Source organism: Heptranchias perlo, chromosome 17 (genome assembly GCF_035084215.1).
Source record: "Heptranchias perlo isolate sHepPer1 chromosome 17, sHepPer1.hap1, whole genome shotgun sequence".
NCBI lineage: Eukaryota > Metazoa > Chordata > Chondrichthyes > Hexanchiformes > Hexanchidae > Heptranchias > Heptranchias perlo.
The window spans coordinates 17,380,751-17,404,315 of record NC_090341.1 but is presented as its reverse complement, the minus strand read 5'-3'; the positions used below and the strand labels follow the sequence as shown (position 1 = coordinate 17,404,315).

General features: G+C 37.8%; 1 protein-coding gene across 4 annotated transcripts in view; it reads right to left on the bottom strand.

Moving 5' to 3' along the window:
- The window catches only part of atp2b2 (ATPase plasma membrane Ca2+ transporting 2), a 572,540-nt gene that overhangs the window by 122,036 nt on the left and 426,939 nt on the right, over positions 1–23,565 (bottom strand). For all 4 annotated transcript variants that reach the window (XM_067998633.1, XM_067998635.1, XM_067998632.1 and 1 more), the window contains exons 7-12: positions 22,519–22,644; positions 9,530–9,562; positions 8,829–8,942; positions 4,405–4,446; positions 2,097–2,261; positions 381–595 (exon numbers count right to left, since the gene is read on the bottom strand). In XM_067998633.1, the coding sequence (XP_067854734.1) occupies positions 381–595; positions 2,097–2,261; positions 4,405–4,446; positions 8,829–8,942; positions 9,530–9,562; positions 22,519–22,644 (695 nt within the window). The remainder of the gene's footprint in view (positions 1–380; positions 596–2,096; positions 2,262–4,404; positions 4,447–8,828; positions 8,943–9,529; positions 9,563–22,518; positions 22,645–23,565) is intronic.

Sequence of the window (23,565 nt, the reverse complement as noted above, 5' to 3'; positions counted from 1 at the left end):
CTGAAAATATCATAAATTGTAAAATTTTACATTTTAAAAAAATCTTGCAACATATCTCTAACCATTTTCTCAATTTCATTTTCAGGACCTCTGATTCAATCAGTCGTATTATTTATGTATTTCAATATGGACAATATAAATAACATCTCACTTGTACATCCACAAAGCTAATCAAATCAAAGCTGTTTTAACACCACAGGTACATTACTGATGTTATAAATTACACAGTAAAGCATAATGTCTGGATGGAGATACAAAAACTGGATGATGCACTTGACACCACCAGAAATGACTTTTTTTGGAAACCCATTAGGGAGGTATGTGGTCTGTAATGTTTATCTGTGAAACTAACAGAACGATATAAGTGAACGTATTCATACCTTCACAGAGTAAGCAAGGGAGATAGTGACAGCAAGTGGGAGACCCTCTGGAACGGCCACAACAAGTACAGTGACACCAATAATGAAGAATTTAACAAAGAACTGGATGTAGACCGGTGTGCATTCAGGCAGCCACTGCAGTTTTTGAATCACAAAAGTATCGATGGCAAAGTATAACACAAGAATAATAACTGTGATTGCCGACATCACCAATCCTGAAAAAAAAATCAAATTAAAAAAAAGTCACAGTGTTAAAGTAGTCGTTTGCTTCACGTTCAGCAGTTTAACAGGATATAGAGCACAAGGGTAAAGCAGTAATGATGAATTTAAACAAAATATGGGTTAGGCCACAACTAGAGTATTGTGTGCAGTTTTGGGCACTGTGGAAACCTCAGAGAAACAGCGTAAATCCTGTTTATGCTGATTCTGTGGGGGTTGTTGTGGATCTTCTGTCGAAGTTACAGCGGACGATCAGGTCAACCAACCCCCATGGAAATTCAACTCCAGAATGATGGAGCTTCTGCCTCTGATGGAATTCAAATGGTCAAATGCCAATACTTTGGGTTTCTGATATTTTTCATCTTTCAAAAGCAAAACCAATCAAAAAGTGGGTATGAGAATTTAGCTTAAGAATTGGCTCATCAATGAGAATACAAATTTAGAAACAAAGGAATGAAAATGGACCAAATCGGCTTCATCCTTTTCTTTTTAATCCCGATTCCCTACTTTGTTGCCATATCCTTAATACTCTTCCTTAATACCTTTACTTCCCAATATGAATCTAGCTCTCTTTAAACAATTCAATTGATTCTGGAGCAGTGCATTCCACATTCTCGCACCCTTTTCCATTAAGAAGTTTTTTCTGCATTCGCTTTAAAGTGACATAATCTCTAACAATTTCATCTTGTTCTGGGTTCCCCTATTAGAGAGTATCCATTCCCCACATATCCTGTTCATTTATTTCATGATATAATATTTAATTTAAGTGCAGATGCTCGTTCCGACTGATTAAAATGTTGCTACTTTGAATAGAAATTCCATTTTATGTCTATGAAAAGAAAGAAATAAAGAACTTGCATTTATATAATGACTTGAATGACCTCAGAAAATCAGGTTCTATGTTAATACTATGCCTAAAATTACCATTTTTAAAACAGCAATTTATGATTTTAAAAATTCTACAAAGAACAGTCTGTTTGAGCAAACTTATTATTGCTCCTTTGCATATCATCAGACTTTTGTGGATTTGTGTGGCATGAAAGAACGATGTAAACTGCAGTTGATGAATATCATTTGTTGGTGTAGTTCAGTTTTTTTTATTTGTATTAATTTTTGTTTTTGGAAGGTATTATTTTCTTGGTAAATCTACTAAGGTATGATTTTAAATGTAAATATGAAGCACAGTGGTATGATTGCTTTTGGTCCATGTATATTTGCACTAAAAATCATTTTTATATGTTTATTGACCACACAAGGTAGCTTCACAAAAACCGTATCACAATCGTTCATACAGCAACAGAGATATCACACCATAAGCAGCATGAACTATCCTGGTAGCCAACATAGTTTTCAGAACAGTTTACTTGAAAAAGTTAAATTGCCTGAAGATTCCCAGAAAGGGCATTGATTAGCACTGACTATGGTCTATTAACAGCATGGTTTTTCCAATTTCACTTGTTCAAGATTAATTGTTCTCTGAAGTAGCAATCGGCTCACCGGCTTTCCCAATCTGCACTGCCAGTTTGGTAAGCTTGCCCTGCAACACAGACTTTTCTTTCTTTGGCATGCCCCCCTTCTTCTTTTCCTTGTCATCTCCATCGCCACCTTCCGCACTCTTGAGAGGCTGCATTTCCATGGCAGCTGCACCATCTTGTTTCTTGGCTAAATTTAAACAAATTAAAGAAATCTAGTCAAAAATAATTTGAACACAAATATCTGGGTTTGATTTTATTAGCATCCCCTTTAGTAATCATCTAAGTGCTGAAGGTCTCCTAAAGTCTTTTTTCCCTGTGTTATTATGCGCAAAAGATGATTATCCTCCAAATCTCCAATGGTAACTTTTGGAAATAAAACTACAGACAAATACGGAGCTATAGGACATCTTATTGTTCAGTATTGAGGTCAATTTTAATTATCGGACGGCCAACCAGAGGAGTGTACTGGCTGGACACCCGATCCTACCGGAAGGAGGCCTGCTCCATTTTGAGGACCGGGCCTTGTTAGCATGCTGCTGGCGAGATGCAGGCACCAAATGGGTGCCCGCTGCTGCTCACCAACTCCGGCGGCCCAAAGACTGACCCGGCTGGCAGGAAGGTAGGCCAGGGGGCGCGATCGATGAAAGGGGAAGTCCGGGGTGGTAGCAGCCCACATAATTCTTGTGGAGCGCAAAGGATCAAGCGTGCTCCTCTTGGCCTCACAAGAATAATTTTAAAACTTACCTTTTTGGGCTCTTGTCCTGTACCACCAGGTTTTATTGGGTGGAGTGTCCGCGGCACATGCCCTGCCCTATAGGCCGTTAAAATTGCATCAGGGTCTTATGTACGTCGTAGGACCCCAACTTGCATAGATTAATCAGCAACCAGCAGAGGTTCCCAGGAAAAATGGCAGCAGAGCAGGAGCAGGAGCAGGGCCATAAGTCCACCACGTCTAGTTTAATTTCACCACCACCACGTTCTCACCGGGCAGAGAGAGTGTTATAATCTCCTCCCAGTTGATGTAAACTAACACATCTTTTATTTTGCTTCTAATATCCTTTATCAGTGATTAAAAGAGATAGTTACTGTCAAAAATGGAGTCATGTACTAAATAAAGATAGTGGTTTATTCCCATTGTGCAATGGACTGTAATACCTTGATCGTGTACAAAAGGAATAAATTATTCTGTACAGTCTCATACTCAGCACGTACATTTAGGCCATCTTGCTAACAAAAGACAAATCTTTCGTTAACAGTCAGAATTTACTATGCACCTAATAGCTGACACCGTTTGACACTGTTTCTTCAGCAGGTTTTATCATTTCACTATTTTGAACAGAAATCAAGCCGAAAACATTGTTATAAGTATATATTTATGCGTATCCTTTCTTTTCTTGTAAAATGTATTTATAGGTTTCTCTTTCTCCCCTCTTTCAGTTGTTCTCTCCTCCTATGTTATTCCCAAGAGGACGGGCAAAGGGCCTACTCCTGGTCCTCTGTTTATTGCATGAGTTATTGGTTAGAGGATGTAGGAGAGTGGAGGGGGTTGACTCAACCTTCTTATTTCTCATCTGTCTCAATGGGATGCAGCTGACCTCCACTCTGCACTTCATCCTGGATAAGATCAGCAATCCATCATTTGCAAAATAGTAGACATAAATCTAAAACCATTTCACAAGTAAAACCATTGCAGTTAAGATTCTTTGACAATGAACATCATTAGATCTGATTTTTATACAGTCCTTTTAATTTGTTTAGATCAAAATTCTACTTGACAATATTAATGACTGTTTGCAAATCTTTAATGGATGATTAAACATCTATCAAGTATCAATAAGATATGTGGTTGTACTGTTAGCAATAATATTATATAGCATCCCCTTATTCAGTCTTTAAGAACATACTTTTGTATCATATGAGTAATCAACCCAAAAAAATGATTTAAATCAAAAGTATTGTATAGTTTTGCAAAGCTATATTCATGGAAAATTCCAAAATACTTACTATATTGAGACATCTGTCAAAACAGTCTATAATAAGGCTGGGCATGAATTAAATGATAGACGGTGAAGCTAGAAAGCATTTTAGAATTTTAAAAAATTGAAGGTCCTTCACAAAATGATCAGAGTTGGGTGTGACTGCATTTCCATATTTATTTGCAACATAAATAAAAAAAGTAAGCACTCCTGTATGAAAAGAATAGGAAGGAGTTAGTAAATAACAGGTCAGCACTTCAGAAAACTAGAGAAGAGGAACAGCTTAATTGAATGAAATCAATGTCAGTATAAAATATACAGAGAGATTGTCTGACTGTCGATAAGAGCTGTTACCTTTATTCTGGCTGTTTTCCATATTCCCATCCTGCATTTTGCCTATGATGAAAAAGTACAACAAACAAAACAGAAACAAACAGTGAAGAGTCACAACAGAGACACACATAGCGTTACACTGCAACCAAAAACAAAAAAAAATGGTGGACATAATAGACGAATATTAACAGCTTAACAGTTTTTAATGGTCACAAAACCTGTAACCTATTTAGCTACAAAAAGATTCACAAGTTCAAGGATCATATTTGCAAAGATATCCATACATGTTTCTCAGGAGTAACTGGTTATAGTACACCATGAACCTTGATATAATGGACCGTGAAAAACTATGTATCAAAGTCCTAGCGTTTAATTTATTCACCATTTCATGTGCATAGGTGAAAAGGTTTATCATTCCTTAAAGTGGCTGTCAGTAAATAAAACTGCTCTATATCTGCAAATAAAGTGATAAGGTCGAGATTGTATGGTATACAAATATTGAAATGAATATTATAGTGCTAACTGTGGTTGTTTGGGGTATTATTTTGGCATTTTGAAGAACAGAAAGAAGAAAACTGACTACTATCTCTAAGGAAATTCAAATGGACAGGAATATTTTTGCAGAGTGCATTCCTGGTAGCTCGGTCCATTGTTTTAGTCTTACTTTAGTCTTAGTCTTATTTTAGTCTTAGAAGAAATCAGTCTAAAATAAGACTGAGAAATTGCATGCATCAGTCATGTGTTCCGACAACTTAATTAAGGTTCACTCATACCCAGTTCTGAGATATCTCCATAAATAACTGTGTGCATAGATCACCTCTCCCTAATATTGAAAATTTGTAAGGAATCTTACAACACCAGGTTATAGTCCAACAGTTTTATTTGAAAATCACAAGCTTTCGGAGGCTTTCTCCTTCGTCAGGTGACTCACCTGACGAAGGAGAAGGCCTCCGAAAGCTTGTGATTTTCAAATTAAACTGTTGGACTATAACCTGGTGTTGTAAGATTCCTTACATTTGTCCATCACCGATATCTCCACATCTTGAAAATTTGGTTAGTTGTAAAATAATCTGAAGTTAGTCTGCCATTATTGCTGTGAGAAAAATGCAGTACTTTATTTCATCTGTATTGCTAAAGTGAATTTATTTGGCTGTGGTCTCTCTCTCATTACAGATTAGAAGACCAACTTTAAGCTCAATTTGAACCTATGTCTCCAGGAGCCGAAGTGCCTTAAACCAACTGCACTACTTATCCTTTTTTGATATTCCAAGTTGCAATCTGTTTCTGCAAGTTCCATGAAACTACATTACTTTGTGCTGAATAATATCAAATCCAAATGATGTGAAATAAGTTTCAAGCACTGCTGAGTTGAATATTTGGAGTATGGTGAATGAGATGGCATTTTATTCCCATCCAAATATTGGTGTGATATCAATGTCTATGTTTTCAGGGAAAAATCAGAGGGAGGTACATTGCTGCCCTCGTGACAAAATGTAAAATTTGTTCCATGCACGGTCACCCCTCATTAAAAAGCAATTGATATTTGTGAACCTCTCTGCTTTATCAATGTTTTACAAAAAGCAAAGTGAAGACTTAAAAACGGCACAGAACTAATAATATTTGGATGAACAAACAGCTGATGGGCAAGCATGCAAATCCCCATTATGAAAGATTCAGCTTATCACTGGCTTCAGTAGCAGATATTAAGAGAGCAATTTTAATTTAGCCTTACATCTGTCATATGCATTTTATAGAATTACCTATACTGACTATAAAACATTAAGTGCTCATTCTGAAAATGAGTTCTGCAGGTAAGTAGTTATGGTCAATATCTTTTTAGTGTTCCATATAAAAATGGGAATTATAAACAACATGGTTATGTACCATTCCCGGCACACATCCATAGTGCACTAATGACGTCAAGGCTGAGTCATTATCCTCCTACTCTATCATTAAAATGCTTGCATTTTTCGAGTCCATGTATGTATTGATGTATTTTGAAATATTCTCAGACATGCACAATTAAATAGATCCATGTCAATATGAACACTAAGAACTGTTCATCTGTTACCATAACTGGAGATTACATTGAATTGGTTCCTCCAAATAAATTTCTAATTTCAGTTATCTTAAAAGTGATGCTCTGTGTGAAGTGAATCCGCTAAGTTTATAAAGAGATACCATGTTATATCAGTAATGCACCTTGAAATATGTGAAACATTCAACCACCTGAACAGAAAAAGTCCAGATCTCAACATTATCTCAGCTAACAAAGATCAGTGATACCTCACACTATTACAAGACTAGAAAAGCATGAGACAAAAATATAATGTAAAATGCATGCACCATACAAGACATGCATGTTGTCCAGCAGAAACTTAACCCAACAATGCACAAGCTTACACAAAACTGTCAGATGTTTTGTAATGATGGATTTTATTCTCCGAATCTACATTTTCAGGAGGATTCAGGAAACCCAGAATAAGTCAAAACACTCGTTGTGTGTACTTTTATGTGTAATTAGTATTATGATTGGAAAATCTGTGACTATAAAGGTTAGAGATTAGTATCGCTGTTGTGCGTAAGCAAATTAAATCTACATAAACTGCCTCCTGCATTTTTCTCTGCTTTCAATTATTTTTCCTTTTTAAATAACCCTAGCACTTGTTTTGTGGTAAGTGATATAGTTTTCACTTCAGAGGCTCTGATTTGTAGCCAATAGAGTTAAACAAAATGGAACAGTCACTTCAAATAAATCAGTCAACAATTGCTGGAAGCAATTTTATTGACAGCGTAAAGCTAGGCAGCCATGGGACCCAAGATCTAAACACACTCGAAATACTCTTCCTCAGAATACTTAATCACTCATTAGAGTATAAACTGCTATTATTGTCCTAAAGTGAAGCCAAATTATTTTTTTTGTGCTTTTCCTACATAGTCAAAAATTGGCCAAAAAAATTATTGCACTAACAAATTATTGATGACATCATAGAAGCTGACCAGTTTACCCAGTAAGTCTATGTTACTACAATAGGAAATCAAGAAGCTCAAGCATGCTGAGATTTCCCTGTACATTATCTTATGCCATGAAAGTGTGTCTGTGAACCATTGAACCGTTGCTACATGTGGTGATTATTAAACACCCTCCACAGAAGCGAGCTACTTATAAAAGTTAAGTGGCACTTAGTCATAGCACGTTGCAGTAGCAATGTAAGGCACCACAGAAGGATAGGACATTGGTTTGCACCTATGACCCCTACACTGCTGAGGGACATAAAAATCGTTGAAATCCTTTTCCAGGTTACTCTTGTGGTTCTACTAGCAGTGGCCTGGGATCCCACACCTGTGGATTGCACACAGCAAGGGAAGACACAGCTCAGCAATAAAGATGAGAAAGTTGGGGAAATAATGTCAATCTCACCATCAAACTGAAATAAACCATCTTCAATTTCAAAAATTTAAAGGAGCGTGCCAAAATTCTGGTATTTGTCAACATTTTAATGGCGTAACAAATAGACCGTTGCATGCTCACAGAAACTATTTTGTACAGGACTGTTTTTGATCCACTTGAGACAATGTTGCACATGTGACTATGAATCCAGGGCATTCATAGAATATTACAATTCATGCACAAATAGCTTTGCAGCAATATAAATATTCTACCATTTTACATTTGAGTGTTTAGACTATGTCATTCCTCTTTGCTGACTATTACATTATGTGAAAGGGATAATCACCAACCACCTACTGAAAATCTGCAATATTTCCTTTGCATTTCTTACACTACTGGGGTGGTTTTCCGCATATGCGGCAGGTGAGGTTCACTGCTAGTCACACGCATTCGCAAAATGGGCCTTCACACGTTAATAGAAGCCTGCCTGTAAAGGGATGATTGTTTATCAGTCAAAAAAAAATGGAGAGAGGCTGGTTACATGTGTAACCTTTTAAAATCCTCTTATTGTCGCTGAAACATGACATCCCTAGTGATCAGTTAGTGTGAATGAGCAGATGAAATTACCTCAGTGTTTTACAGCTGCTGTGCCAAGCGCAAACTCCATCAGAAGGAGCCAGTCACTCATAGTATAACACTCCGTCAAGCCTTGGAGGACAGTTTTTCAATATTTTTGGGGAAAATCACAAAAAAGCTATTGATACAATCAAATTTTTGTCTGTATCTATTGTTTTTATCTGACAGACATATGACAGCAGCACTCCTCGACTCCATTTTGAAATATTCAAAAATGCCTGGAGTATTGTTGCCAATAATTGGATTATCGTGGCAACCCTTAATGGCTACTGTATTTACACTTGGATATTTCCCAATGTGTACATTAATCACATGAATACAAAAACATCTGTGCAGTTTGAAGACAAGGTTTAAACCAGGTGGAGCATGAGAAATCCATCAAAATAAATAATAAAAAAGCCAGGTGTTCTCAACATACCATTGACTAAGCTGGCATTTGTACTATCGGTGGCATTTGCACCTGCTGCACGATCTGTACCTGAAGTAGACAGGGGCTGGGAGGGAACAGCATGGGAAGGAGGCTGGGGAGCTTCTACTTGGTAATAATGGATCAAAGGAAAAACAAATAGATAAAATGGGGAAAGAAAAAATGAAATGGATTAATATGACCTTTGTTCAAAAAACATTATTGTACTTTACAAAAGCAAAACAAAAACATGATAAGCATCAGAATTCACATAATACATGGATAGCACACAATTTCACAGGCAAACAGTCCTGAAAGAAAGGACAAATTTATATCTTAAATGGATTAAATAAATAACATGAAACATGTAGAATTAACAGGAGCTATGTTAGTCAACACAGTGTCATCACAAAACGCACAAAGAGATGTGATGGCAAATTGAGACCAGGCATGAGAGCTATTGTCTGCACTAATCATTGTGTAATAATCATCATAAGACTGTTAGCAAGCTTCCCTGTGACAGCACAAAGCAGCAGGGCCTAAAGCTAAGTTAGAAGATAGTGTTGAAACAAGTGTGCAATAGCCATGATTGAGCCAGTTAGACTGGGAGAGGGGAAGCCAAAGCCCCTTGCAGCCCTGTTGTAATGGATTCCAAAATTAGTGCAAGCTACTACGACCTCTTCATTTCTACAGCTGGTTAGTATGTACGATACCTGGTAACTGTTGTCGATCTTCTGTTGTTTGACCTGTATTGTAATTGGCAAATGTTAAGACAGAAGAAAGGAAAACCTAGATGTGCACTCAAATAAAAGGTACAATGTGTTTTTTTTTTAAAAACAAACATTTCTTCAGATGATCCACCTTAACTTTTAAAAGCCTTGGACTGGTTTAAAAAAAAGGTTGTGTTAGATTGAACAAAACAGTAGAACTTAACAGAACATAATGGAACTCCTTCAGCATCCACTCCTCAATGGCTCCGCTGGTAAAGCCAACATGTAACCGAGTCACACAAATTGGAAAGTCCGAGATTCTGAGAGTGGCAGCACAAGCTCTATATTTGGTTTCAATACCCATTGGCAAATGAGCACAAGATCATCCAGGATGACGGCTATCCAGAGGCCTCCTGGTGAAAAGTGCGCATATGTGGATATTGGAAGAGGACATGATAAGGCTTAGCTGTGAAGTCCCTCGTGCTCAAACAGCCTGTCAGCATTCACTGTATCGGCTCACACATAAAGAATGGTCACATGGGCTGGAGGTTGACCGGTGTGCTAGGATGCAATGCCTTCTGGGAGAGGAAAATAATGGCGCTCCTTCAGACCTTCCATTTTGTCACAACCTGAAAATGTTTCTGTGACTCCAAAAGAGCTATTAGAATTACAATAGAAATCTAAGCAGCAGAAAGACAATTATCTTCTCGCTAAAGCTTCACCCATATTCATGTTTTTAGTTCTGTATCACAGGCTGGCAATTTTTTTTAAAAAAAACTATCAGTAAAGTTCTAACACCACTAGTTTTAGTCTTGTTGAGATACAATGTGCGATTAGATCAGAACGATAGAGCTGCCCTTGTTCCTGTGACATATTGGGGGTAATCTTGGGTGGGAGGGGGGCAGAAAATCGGCACAGCAGCTGCCCGTTATACACCCACTGAAGTCAATGAAAAAGAAAATTGAGCAGTCGCTCAATGTAGCGAGCAGTCGATCCGCTATCACCAGTTTTCCGCCCCTGCCAAAATTTAAAATTAGCCCCACTCTATTTCATGAAATGTTACTAATTGGTAGAATATGATCTAAAATATTACTTGTTGTTGTAGGTGTGAAGTATAACATGTACAAGTGCACCAGCATACAGATTTAATCAGAGATTGTTCAGAAGTGTTTGGCACCCATTTGAATTGCCGTGTAGATGTCACCCTATTATATTCAGTAAAGATCTTTACATTAGCAGTCACTGAACCAACCATAAAAGCTAAGCTTATTGCTACACATTTGAACAGTTATACATGGCTTATGCTGAAGTGTCATAACCATAATGAAAAGACATAGGAGGATATTTTCCTCTGTTATTAGTATTAGTGAAAATGTAAGCATGAATAAATAGGCAATACAGACCAGTAACAGACTCTTTGTCCATTTGTGTAACTAATCTAAGTCTCATTCTCAACTTAAAATATTTTAATTGGAAATTTGCTGGAAAGAAATTACACATTAAGGCCTTGTTAAAGGTCAATCATTTAAAACAAATGTGCAATTACATGAGGGGGAAGAGGGGATTTAAACAAAATGTGGTTCTGAATTGTAGTTCAAAAAAAAATATTAGCTTAACCAATGAGAAGAATTCTAAGAAACACTATAGGGGTCATTTTAGCCGAACCCGCCTGACGGGAAACCAACAGTATTGGATCGACCGCCTGTTTTTATTTTCCATTGACTCCAATCGGCGAGTTAGGTTAAAAATGATCCCCTATGGGTCTTATAGAATTCCATAAAAGCAAAAATGAACAAGTTTTTACAGCAGAACAATTTTACAAGAGTTGGAAAAATGCCATCGTTTGGAAAAGTTGGTAGCCTTTAAGATCATCTGCATAGGCCTCATGCCCAACCAATGGGGAAGGACATCTCAGTTTCAGAAGCACTGTAACAAATCATGAGACCCTTGTTAAAAATCCCCAATTTTTTATTTTTAAATCACTGCAGTGAGATTGAATAGATGTAGGTCACATCAGGTTAATCAAGCAGTACATTGACCAACATTTGCAGTTAAACTGTGCTCTTCAGTAAGTGTCTTCAATACGTGAGCTCTACTATTATATATCTAGAACATGGTGCACAGTATAAACTGTGAAACTTGCTTTACTGAAAACCAGCAAAATGCCAATAGTTATTTTTCTTCTTGGTCTGTAGCCTGTGTACATAGTCAGAGGAACTACATATCCAAGAGGACTAATGCACATAAACGCACCAGTGTCTTCCGACAAATATCACCTCTTTTGTTCCATGCCTTGTTTATTTTGTGCCTCTGTTCTCTAAAAGCTGTACCTATTAGAATATATAGTGCTGAGACATTCTGTGATTTATATTTGTAGTTCATGAACTATTCCAATTTGCTCTGAATTGTGAGGAGTTTAGTACTGTGGATCAGTGTCCACTGGAAATTGGTTGAAACTGCCGAAACTCAATTCATAGTTGTCGAAGAGAGACTGTCATCTTATCTGTACCACCCAGATTTTGTTTTCTTTTTGTAGTTTCTTTGTACCCTAAAACTTCCTTGGATATGATGACAGACCAACCTCTTAATCCCAGGCCTTTACTAATGCTAACCCCACCCCTGAAAGCAGTATGATTGATTGGTAATTGTCATGTCGGGAGCTGTAGAAATGAACCAGATTCCCAATACACAGTAGTGCAGCACATTGGAGCTCTGTGCTCCTCTAAGATAAACTATAAAATATGCACCACTAGAGAATTAATTTTTTGCAAATATTTACTGTCAAGGCCTCCTCAAACTTATGAAGCCTGGTGAGTGAGGGCAATAAAATAAATACTCTTAATAACAGGTTGTACAAAAATGAAGAGGCATTAAAAGAAAGCAGATTTTGACTATTAGAGTTTGACCCTGATAAGTAAGGACAATAAAATGAAGAACTCTTCTTAATAGTAGATGCTACAAAGATGAAAAGCTCCTAAAAGGAAGCAAATTTTAACCGTTTAAAATTATTTTTTGTTTATGCTGAAACAATAAACAAAGTAGTCCTATCTGACAATTTTCACCTATTAATGGAGTTTGGGAGATTGGGGAACCATACAGAGATAAAGTGTGTTCACAGATGTGAAGTAATTGATGATCAGGTTGCATCTTGAAGTACTTAAGAGAAAGAGTTTTTGCCTTAGTTTTCTGATTGCTTCAGAAAAAGTTTGAGCAAGGATGAAAAAGAGTAAAAGGAGAAGTGTGTTGAATGTTTAGATAGAGATAGAATTACATAATGCAACATTTTCCTACAGCAGCTAACTCAGTAACCTCAGTGCTAGGAGTGTATCAGTTTAAGTATGTGCAAGGTGGTGGTTAGAGGAAACGAAAAGAAGAAAGGAGCTGGCCAATCAGGAAAGAAGAAAAATACAGGCCACTCATCAAAGTAATACCCTAGAGATAGGATCAGAGGAACGGCAGAGAAAGACTGAAGGTTTCAATATAAACTACTACATGAACAAAAATGTTGTGTAATTTTAGACTAACACTATAAATTTCAATGGGAAGAGTATAACTGCTATCTATTACGTAATGTATATTGCAAAAGTTAAGGTTGTGATATTTCAATTCTGAACTGATTCGCATGTTAAATTGAGATAAAGCTGTGATGTTTTAATTTTGAAACCAAATTGTGCACTTCGTGATTACATTGCTAATTGCATTATCTTTATCTGTATTATTGTGATAGTACCAGTAGTAATAAAATAATGTAATGGTTAGTAATAATATTCAATTGTGTCCTTTTCAGTCCTTGATATCACTGAAGAGTTGAATGATATTTCAACAAGTGTTGTTCTGAACTCCTGATAATGGCCAAACATTATTGGATTTTAAATTTCGAGCTGGTTTATGTAGTATGACTCAGAGCCAAATTAGTCAAAACAAAGTTTAGACACAAACATAGATCTCAATACATTTCTCCTACACCCACAAGCTCATTTTTCATTATAAAGATTATGTGGCCTTTTGGCTGTAGCTTAATGAAGATAATGTGGAGGCAAGTCTTGCCCTTTGAGATACCTGCGTTCCAAAATATCATGCTCACCATCTCCTCCACACTCGAAGAACACGGAATTCAAATACGCCATATTATCTCCACCCACCTTAGGGGGATTATGGCATTGTGTGGGGACAAGTGATGCCCATGAGGAAGAAAAAAAATATTATCTTTTCTAAATTAAAGATTATTCCAGAATTGTACTTCATTATATCATATGCAACTAATAGAACTCCCAATTATTTTTTCTGTATATCTTTCCTACATTTTCACTAATTTTGCTTTTAGAATGTAATTTAAGCTAATTAAATCAAGGCTTCACCATTCATCTGTCTGGAAAGGATAGAGTTAATACAGTGACAGTGAACAAAAAACAGAATGCAATTATATATTAAAGAAAGTGTTCTGTTAATAAATATAAAAAAATTAATATTCTGTGGATTCCTTTGTTTAAAATTAATCAGGGATACCAATTTATATAATTTATCAGGCAATAATTTGACACTATTTGTCTACAATATTGACCATCAAGTAAGATCTATCAAACAATAAAAGTCACTCAAGGTATTATGGTGCATTCATGTTAGATATATGACTGACTTCCCATTTTTATGTTCACTTATCTCAGCACAACACAAAAGAGGAGTGTATGCTAAGATAATATGAGAGAGCCATGGTGCCCCCACCAATGAGCTGAACCAGCTAACAGTGGGACACAGACTTCAAAACAGCAGTTCCCCAGAGAGAAATTTGCTGATCTCAGTCACGTAATTGGGAGAAGGCTGTGTGTGGAAGCTAGGTTCTTCTCATAGGGAGGGGGAAATTAGTGGGCAAATCACCCTGGATCCATTCTACTCCTACAGGACACTTAACATCAGCTTTGGTAGATCTTGGCTGAGAGACCAAAGGCAGGTTAGCCACCTGTCTTCTCAGCCAGCTGCTGCTGTGTGACCTTGGACAGGAGGAAAATAAAATTGCTTATTTAAGATATGCTGCTTCTTTTTACAATATTATAATTTACTTCAATTAAAATTTCATCTTGCTAGATGCAAGTAGACTGTTTATACTATGTCACTGAACAAATGTAGGGGTGAGAATTGGGCAACACAAAGTGGCAGTGTACTGTGCACATGAACTGAAGAACGGCACCTTAAATAAGGGGAGTCTTGAACAGGCCAAGTCCACACACAAATGGGCAGGGAGATTTGGATTCATACAATGTTATGCACTTAACAAATAAACACCTAAGTGGAATAGACAGTATCATTTTCTTAGCTTAAACTGCCATCAAATAAATCTTTTGTATGGCATTACTGAAATGTTTCATGTTGTCTCTGGGGAAAAAAATGACGTGGTTTTATTTATTAATCTGGAAAGGCAGGCAGTAGTTGCTTTCTGTGCTGCGTTTTCATCTTCTTCTAACAGATGTATTTACAACGCTGTCAACATTCTCGTGTTTTAAGAAAAAGGAAACCATGTGCAGTTTTCAATGTTGACATTTTAAAGGCTATCTGTAAAAAAACATCAAAATAGGATGTCTAAATTGAGAAAAATGTGTTTTAATTGGCTTGGCTTCTAAAAGTGATTGTTCAGGCCTATTTTATTGGAATTTCAAAGTTTAGGGTACTAGAAAATCAAAGCTACCAAATATAATCTTTTTTGAACATATTTTCCTTTTTGCCTTTCTTCAAGACGGAGGATGAAACATCAGTGAGTATATTGGTCTATTGTTTGAAAGCTGCAATTCATCATAATTATGATACTGATAAATAAACAATTTAATAAAGCAACTTCTTCACTGGCAATAAAGGAACATCATTCACAACCAACTAATAACTCTCTGCTCATTCTTCTTGCATAATCAAACATGCACTGGCCTTACCAATTATCCACCTCACAAAGGAACCCTGCAGAAAGAAAACTTTTGCAATAGCACGTTTTTAGCAAGGACGAAACTAAAATGCATTTACTGCAGCAGTTGACAAATAAATCTAAACCATTGAGTAAATTATTATGCACTGTAGTGAAGTAGGATCTGTCATCACAAAATCATTCCTTTGGAAAACATTAAATAGATAAAATGTAATCAAAACATTAAATTATAAATCACATTAGATGTTAAAACATTTAGAAGAAATTCTTATAAAGGAAAGGTCATATCTTTTCACCACTTAAAACTTGGGCAATCATGCTGAAACGTGGTATGTTAATTTAAAGGAATAACATAATAACACTGTTCAAAACTGCTTGGTATACAGAAATCAATTACAGCAGGGATACTTTTACCAGAATGGCTAGGGACACTGCACATTTAGAAAATGTAATAATCTACCCAATAAATCATTTGAAGTATCCTGTCCTCATTCAAAACAGTTGGCTGGTCTTTTACAGTCACCATCTCCAATGCACTGATCACATTACACATACATCTTGAAGGTACACTGAAGCTCACTTAAATGCAGATCAATTTTGCCATCTAAAAAGTCACATTTAAGTGGGATGCACATTTAACTCTGTGGTATCAAAACTATGGCCATATGTGCCTTGCAAATCCTACCAATCCAGCCCTAAAGCTCAGGCAATTCAGTTTGATTTGTGCTTGTTTTTTTTCCCAACTCAGTTTGAAATTCATGGGCTTGAAGGCTGTTCCTAGTGCTTTTTGCTTCACTGATGACTAAATCCTACATCAGAACACCAAGATCAGTTAGTATAAGGAACATGAGACATATGCAAATTAATGGGACTATAAATGTAACCTTTGTATATACGTGCAGCCCCTAAGCTTCCATGGTATGCATCTAAGCAGCCCAAAAAAGACATAAAGCTTGGACGTAACATTGAATCCAGATGTCTGAGATCAGTGAAATGATGAACAGAACTCCTGAACAGAAAATAATTCAGAAGAGCAGAGCCCAGCACCCTTGCAACTTCAGATCACAAAATCAAGAACCCACTTTTGCAGTATCAAACACATTTTTCATCATTGTTATACCATCAACTCCTGATATGCCGCCAACAACACAAATTTGCCAACCTCCATTCAACTGATGGCAACTGAGACTGATATTTCCTGGATCTCTGGTCTCCATTGTTGACCTTCTAAATACATTTCAGCTTGCTTTCATTGTGACATAAAATTGCAACATGACATGAGCATGGAATTTTGCACTGGGCTGGCTCAATGTCTGTTCAGAGGCTTCGACTGTTTTTTTTAATAGGGAATAAAAAAAAAATTGAACTCCCATTGGAGGCGGCAATTTGGAAAATGGATATTTGCTTTCGGTTTCCCTAACTGGCCTTCAACAGGCTGACAGGATGGTGGAGACAGGAATATTTAAGCAGCTGGTAGCGACACATGGAGATATGTGTGAACAAAAATAAAGCATTTTTGTCTATAATGTGCCAGGATATTGATTTCTTTTTCTCTGTGATAGTGGATATGTTTTGATGCACAAAGCCACAGGATACAGGCTTTGGAGTTGAATTTCCTCGGGGCTTCTTCTGCTCCACCATTGCAACTTTGGTGTAAATGGGTTTCTGCCACACTTCTGCCAAAGTTACGGAGGCAAAGCAGGAAATTCACCCCCTCATTATGTCTGGTCAGGCATCCGAGGGAGGATCCAAGCTGTTTAATTCAAATACAGGAATCTTCTGGACTTTTATTTTACATACATGTTTGACTGGCAGCAGATTTGGAATTTGAGACAGATATTTACATTTCCTTCGCCTGGTTCATTCTTTGAAAAGTATTTCTCAGCCTGTCTTTTACAAATGAGGTATTCCTCCAAAACCGTCAAGATAAGCCAGACAGACTACATGGGTTATCAGCAACAAACTGCCATGTAAAAAGTTATGCTCAACGATTTTGTACTCAGTCCAGTTTATATTGCAGGTTAACACAGCAGACAGAACCATTTGTTATTTTCTACTTTTCATGGATGGAAAGTTAAGCCTGCAATGACTGTAAATCTACAGGGTGTCATTACTCCAGTTGACTTAAGAACATAAGAAATAGGTGCAGGAGTAGGCCAGATGGCCCTTTGAGCCTGCTCCGCCATTCAATAAGATCATCGCTGATCTTCGACCTCAACTCCACTTTCCCGCCCAATCCCCATATCCTTTGATTCCTTTAGAGTCCAAAAATCTATCGATCTCAGTCTTACTCATTTGTTGTTTATTAAGTTTGATTAATAGGTTATGGTGAAGTATTTATTCAATTGCCATTCAATTGAAAGGTTACATGAGGGCACATGATATAACCAGTAAAGTGAAATACAGTAACAAGGATTTTCTGTTGAATCTTTGCACTTGCTACAAATTATTTAATGGGCAAATAAAGGCACGATTTGGGCCATAGTGGGCAAGGGTGAAAGGGTTCCTGCACTGCAACCAGAAGCATTTCTAATGTGCCAGTCAGTGGTTGAACATAATACCAGCTGGTTATTGTACATTAACAACATACATCCCATTCCTCAGCACTTCAAACATTTAGCACTCTAATTTTAGATAGGAGCATTTTGAACTCTAATTAAAATATTTGTGTTAAAATAATCCTTGTAAAGGCAGAGAGAGAGTTTTTGTGACTTTACTGGCAGTTAGTAGCAGACTAAAACTGCAAAGGTGGGGTCTTGGTTTTGTGAATTGAAGTTAGTGAGATTGGGCTGGGCTTTTGGAACTGGTTCTCTGCTCAGGGGGCTCCATCAAATCACTGATCTCAATTTTCTCACAAACCTACGTGAACCTTTCATCATCAACCTGAAACAATAACCCTACTTTCCTCTTGCCACAGACGCTGCCTGACCCGCTAATTGTTTCCAGCATTTTCTGTTTTTATTTCAGATTTCCAGCATCTGCAGTACTTTGCTTTCAATTTTCTCAGACACTTGGAATCTGCAGAAAATAAATCAATGTTCTTCCCTGAGCAGTCACTCGTGGTTCTAAACACCTCAGGTGCAGTAAAAAGAAAACAATATAACTACAAATGCTAGAAATTTGCAATAAAAACAGAGAATGTTGATAATACATGGCAGATCTGGCAAAGGGTCTATACCTGAAATGTCCATCTGTGTCTTCTCTCTGCAGATGCTGGTGGACCTGCTCTGTATTTCCAGTGCTTCCTGTTTTTGTTACAATGATTAACTGTGATTGCTTTGAGTTTAAAGCTGTGAAAGATTTTGCTTCCTTGGGATAATGGGCTAATTAAGGGTGAACATGCGCATTTAAATGGGATGTACTTTAACCCAATGTGCATTTAGTTAGAATATTTGTAGTGAATTAAGTGAAAATCAATTGAGATTTTGAAAAAAAGAGTGAATTTAAATTATGTATATTTAAGTGGCATCCAAAATATTTCAAGTAAAGCATTCTCTTGAGCTATTAGAAAACCAAACATCCATGGATCCATGGTTCCAGAGTCAGCCTCCTTAAAATATCATGGATGAGCTCAAGGTGTCAGGAATGCCTCTGATTAGGATCTCCCCTTTAAAGGGTAGGAGATCATGTGTTGCAGCAGGACTTAAAGGGGTTAGCATTGCATCATTTCCAAGAGATGGTGAAGCAACATTTAGGGAGGAGAACATGTCTGGAAGGAGTGCAGGAGCCAGAGAGAGCCCATTTTTTCTGATTGGATTATAGAAGGCCAGCTAGAAGAATTTAGACAGGAGTGGGTATTTTTTGCAAACACAGATGCAGGCTTCCAAGGAAGAACAGCCAGGAATTATTAGAGGAGGATGCCAGATCCAATATCACCAGTCCATACATGTGGAAATAGTACAGGAGGACGTTTAATGACCTTAATAGATCAGGCAAGATTTTAAAAAAACACTCAAGACTTTCTAATGCAGCACAAAGTATATCTACCACCTATAATTACCTCCCACCATGTGCACAAAGAACTTGAAATGCTTATCATGAGGCGGCAGGGTGCCGTTTAGCATCCCTCAAACCCCCACCTCATAGCTGGACTGGGGACAGATGATGGTGCTAACCCTCAAGATGGTAAAATATTTGGACCCTCCCTCGGCTCTCTCGATGACTACACAGGCGACAGAAAGCCTGCAGACCCAGGAGTACAAATGCATAATTCTCTGAAAGTGCAATTGCAGGTAGATAAAGCCATAAAAAAGGCCAACAGCATTTTGGGTTTTATAAATAGTGGTAAAATGTGCAGGAGTAAAAAAGTCATAAGTATAAGGCAATGGTTAGGTCACAGTAATTGTACTGTGGGCAGTTTTGAGCACTCCATTATAGAAAGGACATTGAAGCCAAAGACAACATACAGCGTAGATTCACCAGGATGATGCCAGGGATGGAAAGCTGTAGTTATGAGGAGAGATTTGAGAAACTGGGGTAATTTCCACTAGCGTAGAGAAGACCAAGAGGAGATTTAATAGAGGTTTTTTTTAAAATGATTGAAGGTTTCGATAAGGTGAATAGGGGAAAAACTATTTTCTCTGGTTGGGAGTCAGTGACGAGGGTCATCAATTTAAAATTGCCACGAAGAGAGTGAGTGGAATAAATGTCTTTAAACATAGGGTACAATGGAATGCTTTGCTGCAGGGAGGTTGAGGCAGAGACCATTGCATCATTTAAGGGGAAGCTGCATACATATTTGAAGCAGAGAAAGATACAGGTCTATGGGAAGAGGACAGGGCACTGGATTTGTTTTTGGATTGCTCTTTCAAAGAGCCAATATAGAAATGATAGAAGTTTACAGCACAGTTTTCCCACTATGATTCAATAATGGAAGTGCTGCAACCTGCAACGAGTTCAATTCAGGACTCAGCTGCCATGAGGCAAGAGCAACTTCAATTCCAAGAGGCTGCCGTTGACACACAGCAGTCAGCCACCTCACGTATTCCTGCTACTGAAGTAACATCTGGATGCAGAACTAGATGGGGGTCAAGAGGACATGCTTTACAATTCGTCACCACGGGTGAACATGCGTGCGTACACACACACGCAGACGGGCATACACACAAACACAAACAGATTAAAAGTATGGTTGCATTCAGTTCTTATCTGCGCAGAGAGTATTCCCAATAAGTTTTGGGTACTGGTTTCATCAGTAGCAAGAAGGGCGGATTGCTGAGTTATGTTGAAACGGAAAAGCATTTTAGCTGAAGGCATATGTGTGAAGGGTACAGGGAAAATGTAGAGTAGCCTGTGGATTTTCAGGTTCGAAGAAAGTCTCTTGTATAGAGCTGCATAAATTTCTCAAGCTGCTGGCAAAAAGTTCTCTTCCATTGGCTCTTCGTGATTCTGCAGCTCCTCTCAAAGTTCCTCTTGCTGCCCCTGGGGCCCTACCTCATCTACAGCAAAGTTGTACAGCATTCAGCAGAAAAAAACAATTCTAAAACATTGCCAGGCTGTATTGAAGGTGCCCCCAAATTGATTCAGGTTCCTGAAGCACTGCTTGAACATACTAATGGTGTGCTCGATAACTCAAGAGCAGGTATACATCTCATTATATCTACATTCAGCTGGTGGTCTGGGAAACTGCAGAGACGTCATAAGTCATGACTGCAGAGGATAACCTTGATGTCCCAGGAGTCACCCTGAGATTTGCTTTGCAGCGTCAAAGATTGGTAGGAATGTGAACTGCCTTAAAATGAAGGCATCATGACAGCTGCTGAAAAAGTGAGCATTTACTTGCATTATGCAGAGCTGATGGTTACAGACAAGCTGCGCAATAAGACTGCAATCTTTCACAATTCATGTTAGTAGTGGTATATTGTAACGGAGGATGTAGGGCTATTTGGGTACAATGAATAGCCCACTGCACTAATGGGAATCCTGGCACTCTGTAAAACTGCAGAGCCCTCTCAGGCTGCTGTTTGTTGTCCATAATGAAAGAGATGAATTGGATGCCAAACAATTAATCTGACTTGCTTCATACATCAGATTAGCCGATGTTCACTACATATCTAGTAGAAGCTTGAAAAGGAGAAATTTGCAGGGCTATGGGGAAAGAGCAGTGGAGTAGGACTAATTGGATAGCTCTTTCGAAGAGCCAACACAGGCATGATGAGCCGAATGGCCTCCTTCTGTGTTGTATGACTCTATGAGTCTATGAATAGACACCAGTGCAAAAGATTTGAGGGCAGTTGTGACTTCAACTGCCACCAGCAGTGCTGAGGCAATGGTGCTTGACTGCAGGTCTGCTTACAGCATGTGGCACAACTGTGTGATGGTTTCTTCAGTGGACTAAAGCCTTCACAGGCATTGCTCCTCAGTGGAGGTACGAGCACCTCAGCCCATATATCCTGTAGTGGAAGTACATCTCAGGTGCAGCCTGACTTACATGCCATTCCCTGTTCCTTTTATTCCTCCAAAAGGCAGAGGTTAGGGGGATTCTGAGTGAGAAAGCCACTGCAGCAGTGTGGTAGCAAGAGCAGAAAAAATGCAGCACCACAGCAGTAGCTACAAGCTCTTCAAAAACATTAGTGGTAACAGAAAAAAAACACACAATATGGTCTAGCAATATTTTAAATTCAGTATTAATCTCTTTAAATGGAGCACAGCATTTAGCAATCCTGAACAACCAATTAATATGGGCAGGTAAAGGAAACAGTGTTAAATTGGTGGAAATGACAGAAAAACGCCGCGTATGATATCATCAAATCCTTATGCACTAACTTGCATGCATCCATCCACAAGCTGGTGGGTACTTCCTGCATCCCTTCAAAACTTTATCGGAGACTCACAATGGGGCAAAATGGGTGGAGACCTGGCATTATGGACCTCTACTCAATTTTCCAATCAGGAATGGCAACTTTATGCCAATATAAAACAAGTGTTCCTGTTTAGAAAATCTATACTAGTGACTCTGTCCATAATCTACCATAGAATCAAACTAGTGTTTCATGTTAGAGATTTCAGAATCCATTCACACATTACTGATCAATTTGCAAGTATTTGATCAGTACGTAATCATTTTCTGCTGCAATAAAATTACCTTTCTTGTCTTTCTTTTCCTCTTCCTCACCACCTGCACCCAACAATGTAAATATGATGCCAGTCTGAGAGTTAACTCCCACGGCTGTAACCAGCATTTTGCCTGAACCCTCCATGACATGGGTACCTGTTAAAGAAAAGCAGTCAATGAAGCAGCCTTACAAAAGGATGATAACCTCCACTCACTCAAAGCCAAAAGGCATGCAATTACCATAATAGTAGGTCTAAGAAAATACCAGTTAATAGATAATTCCATTATCAATTACAATTTGTAACTACAGAACATGGCAGCCAGTTGATGTGCTGTTGGAGGAAATATCTGCTCAAAGGGTATAATGCTTCAGCTTTGATTCAACATTAGACTTTTGATTAGAAAAACAACTGGTATTGTAACAAATCCATCTTTGGATTAGAAGATGCACTATTTTAAACTAAATAACAGCTTTATTGGCACGCAGTTAAGCACGTACTGTGATCCTTTGTGACAGTATGGATTTGTTTCTTTTAACAAACAGTACTACAAGCTTGATTGTTTGAGCAGATTAACATACCCTCCTGCTATTATCATACAATAAAACTTGTCCTACAGACCAGTTTTATATGCCTCTCATCACATAATGCAAACCTGCTGTTGGAGATGGACTTTAATTCTTGAGCACTTAGAGAACATATTATTGTCAATTTCAGTCAGTACATGTGTTTTGAATGATGTTTGCTTAACAGAAATGTTTGAATAAATGAAAGATTACTGACATGAGACATCCCCATTAAGAGGTGATCACTAAAACATTTCCTTTCCAAGCCTCATTTAGCTAGAACCTTGAAAATCTACCTGCTCTTCCAACTACCATCCAGGCATTGGATTTGAGCAGAATGTTAGTTGATACATAAAAGTCAATTTCCAGGTCCAGCTTACACAAATGGGCATGAGTTGGGTCCATGTGCAAAATGAGCACTTTCCTATCAAGAGCTGATGCTCAACATAAAGATGTTAATGTTCAAAGATGAGGAAGATAAATGTTTGCCCTCTCATCGAACTTACATTTGG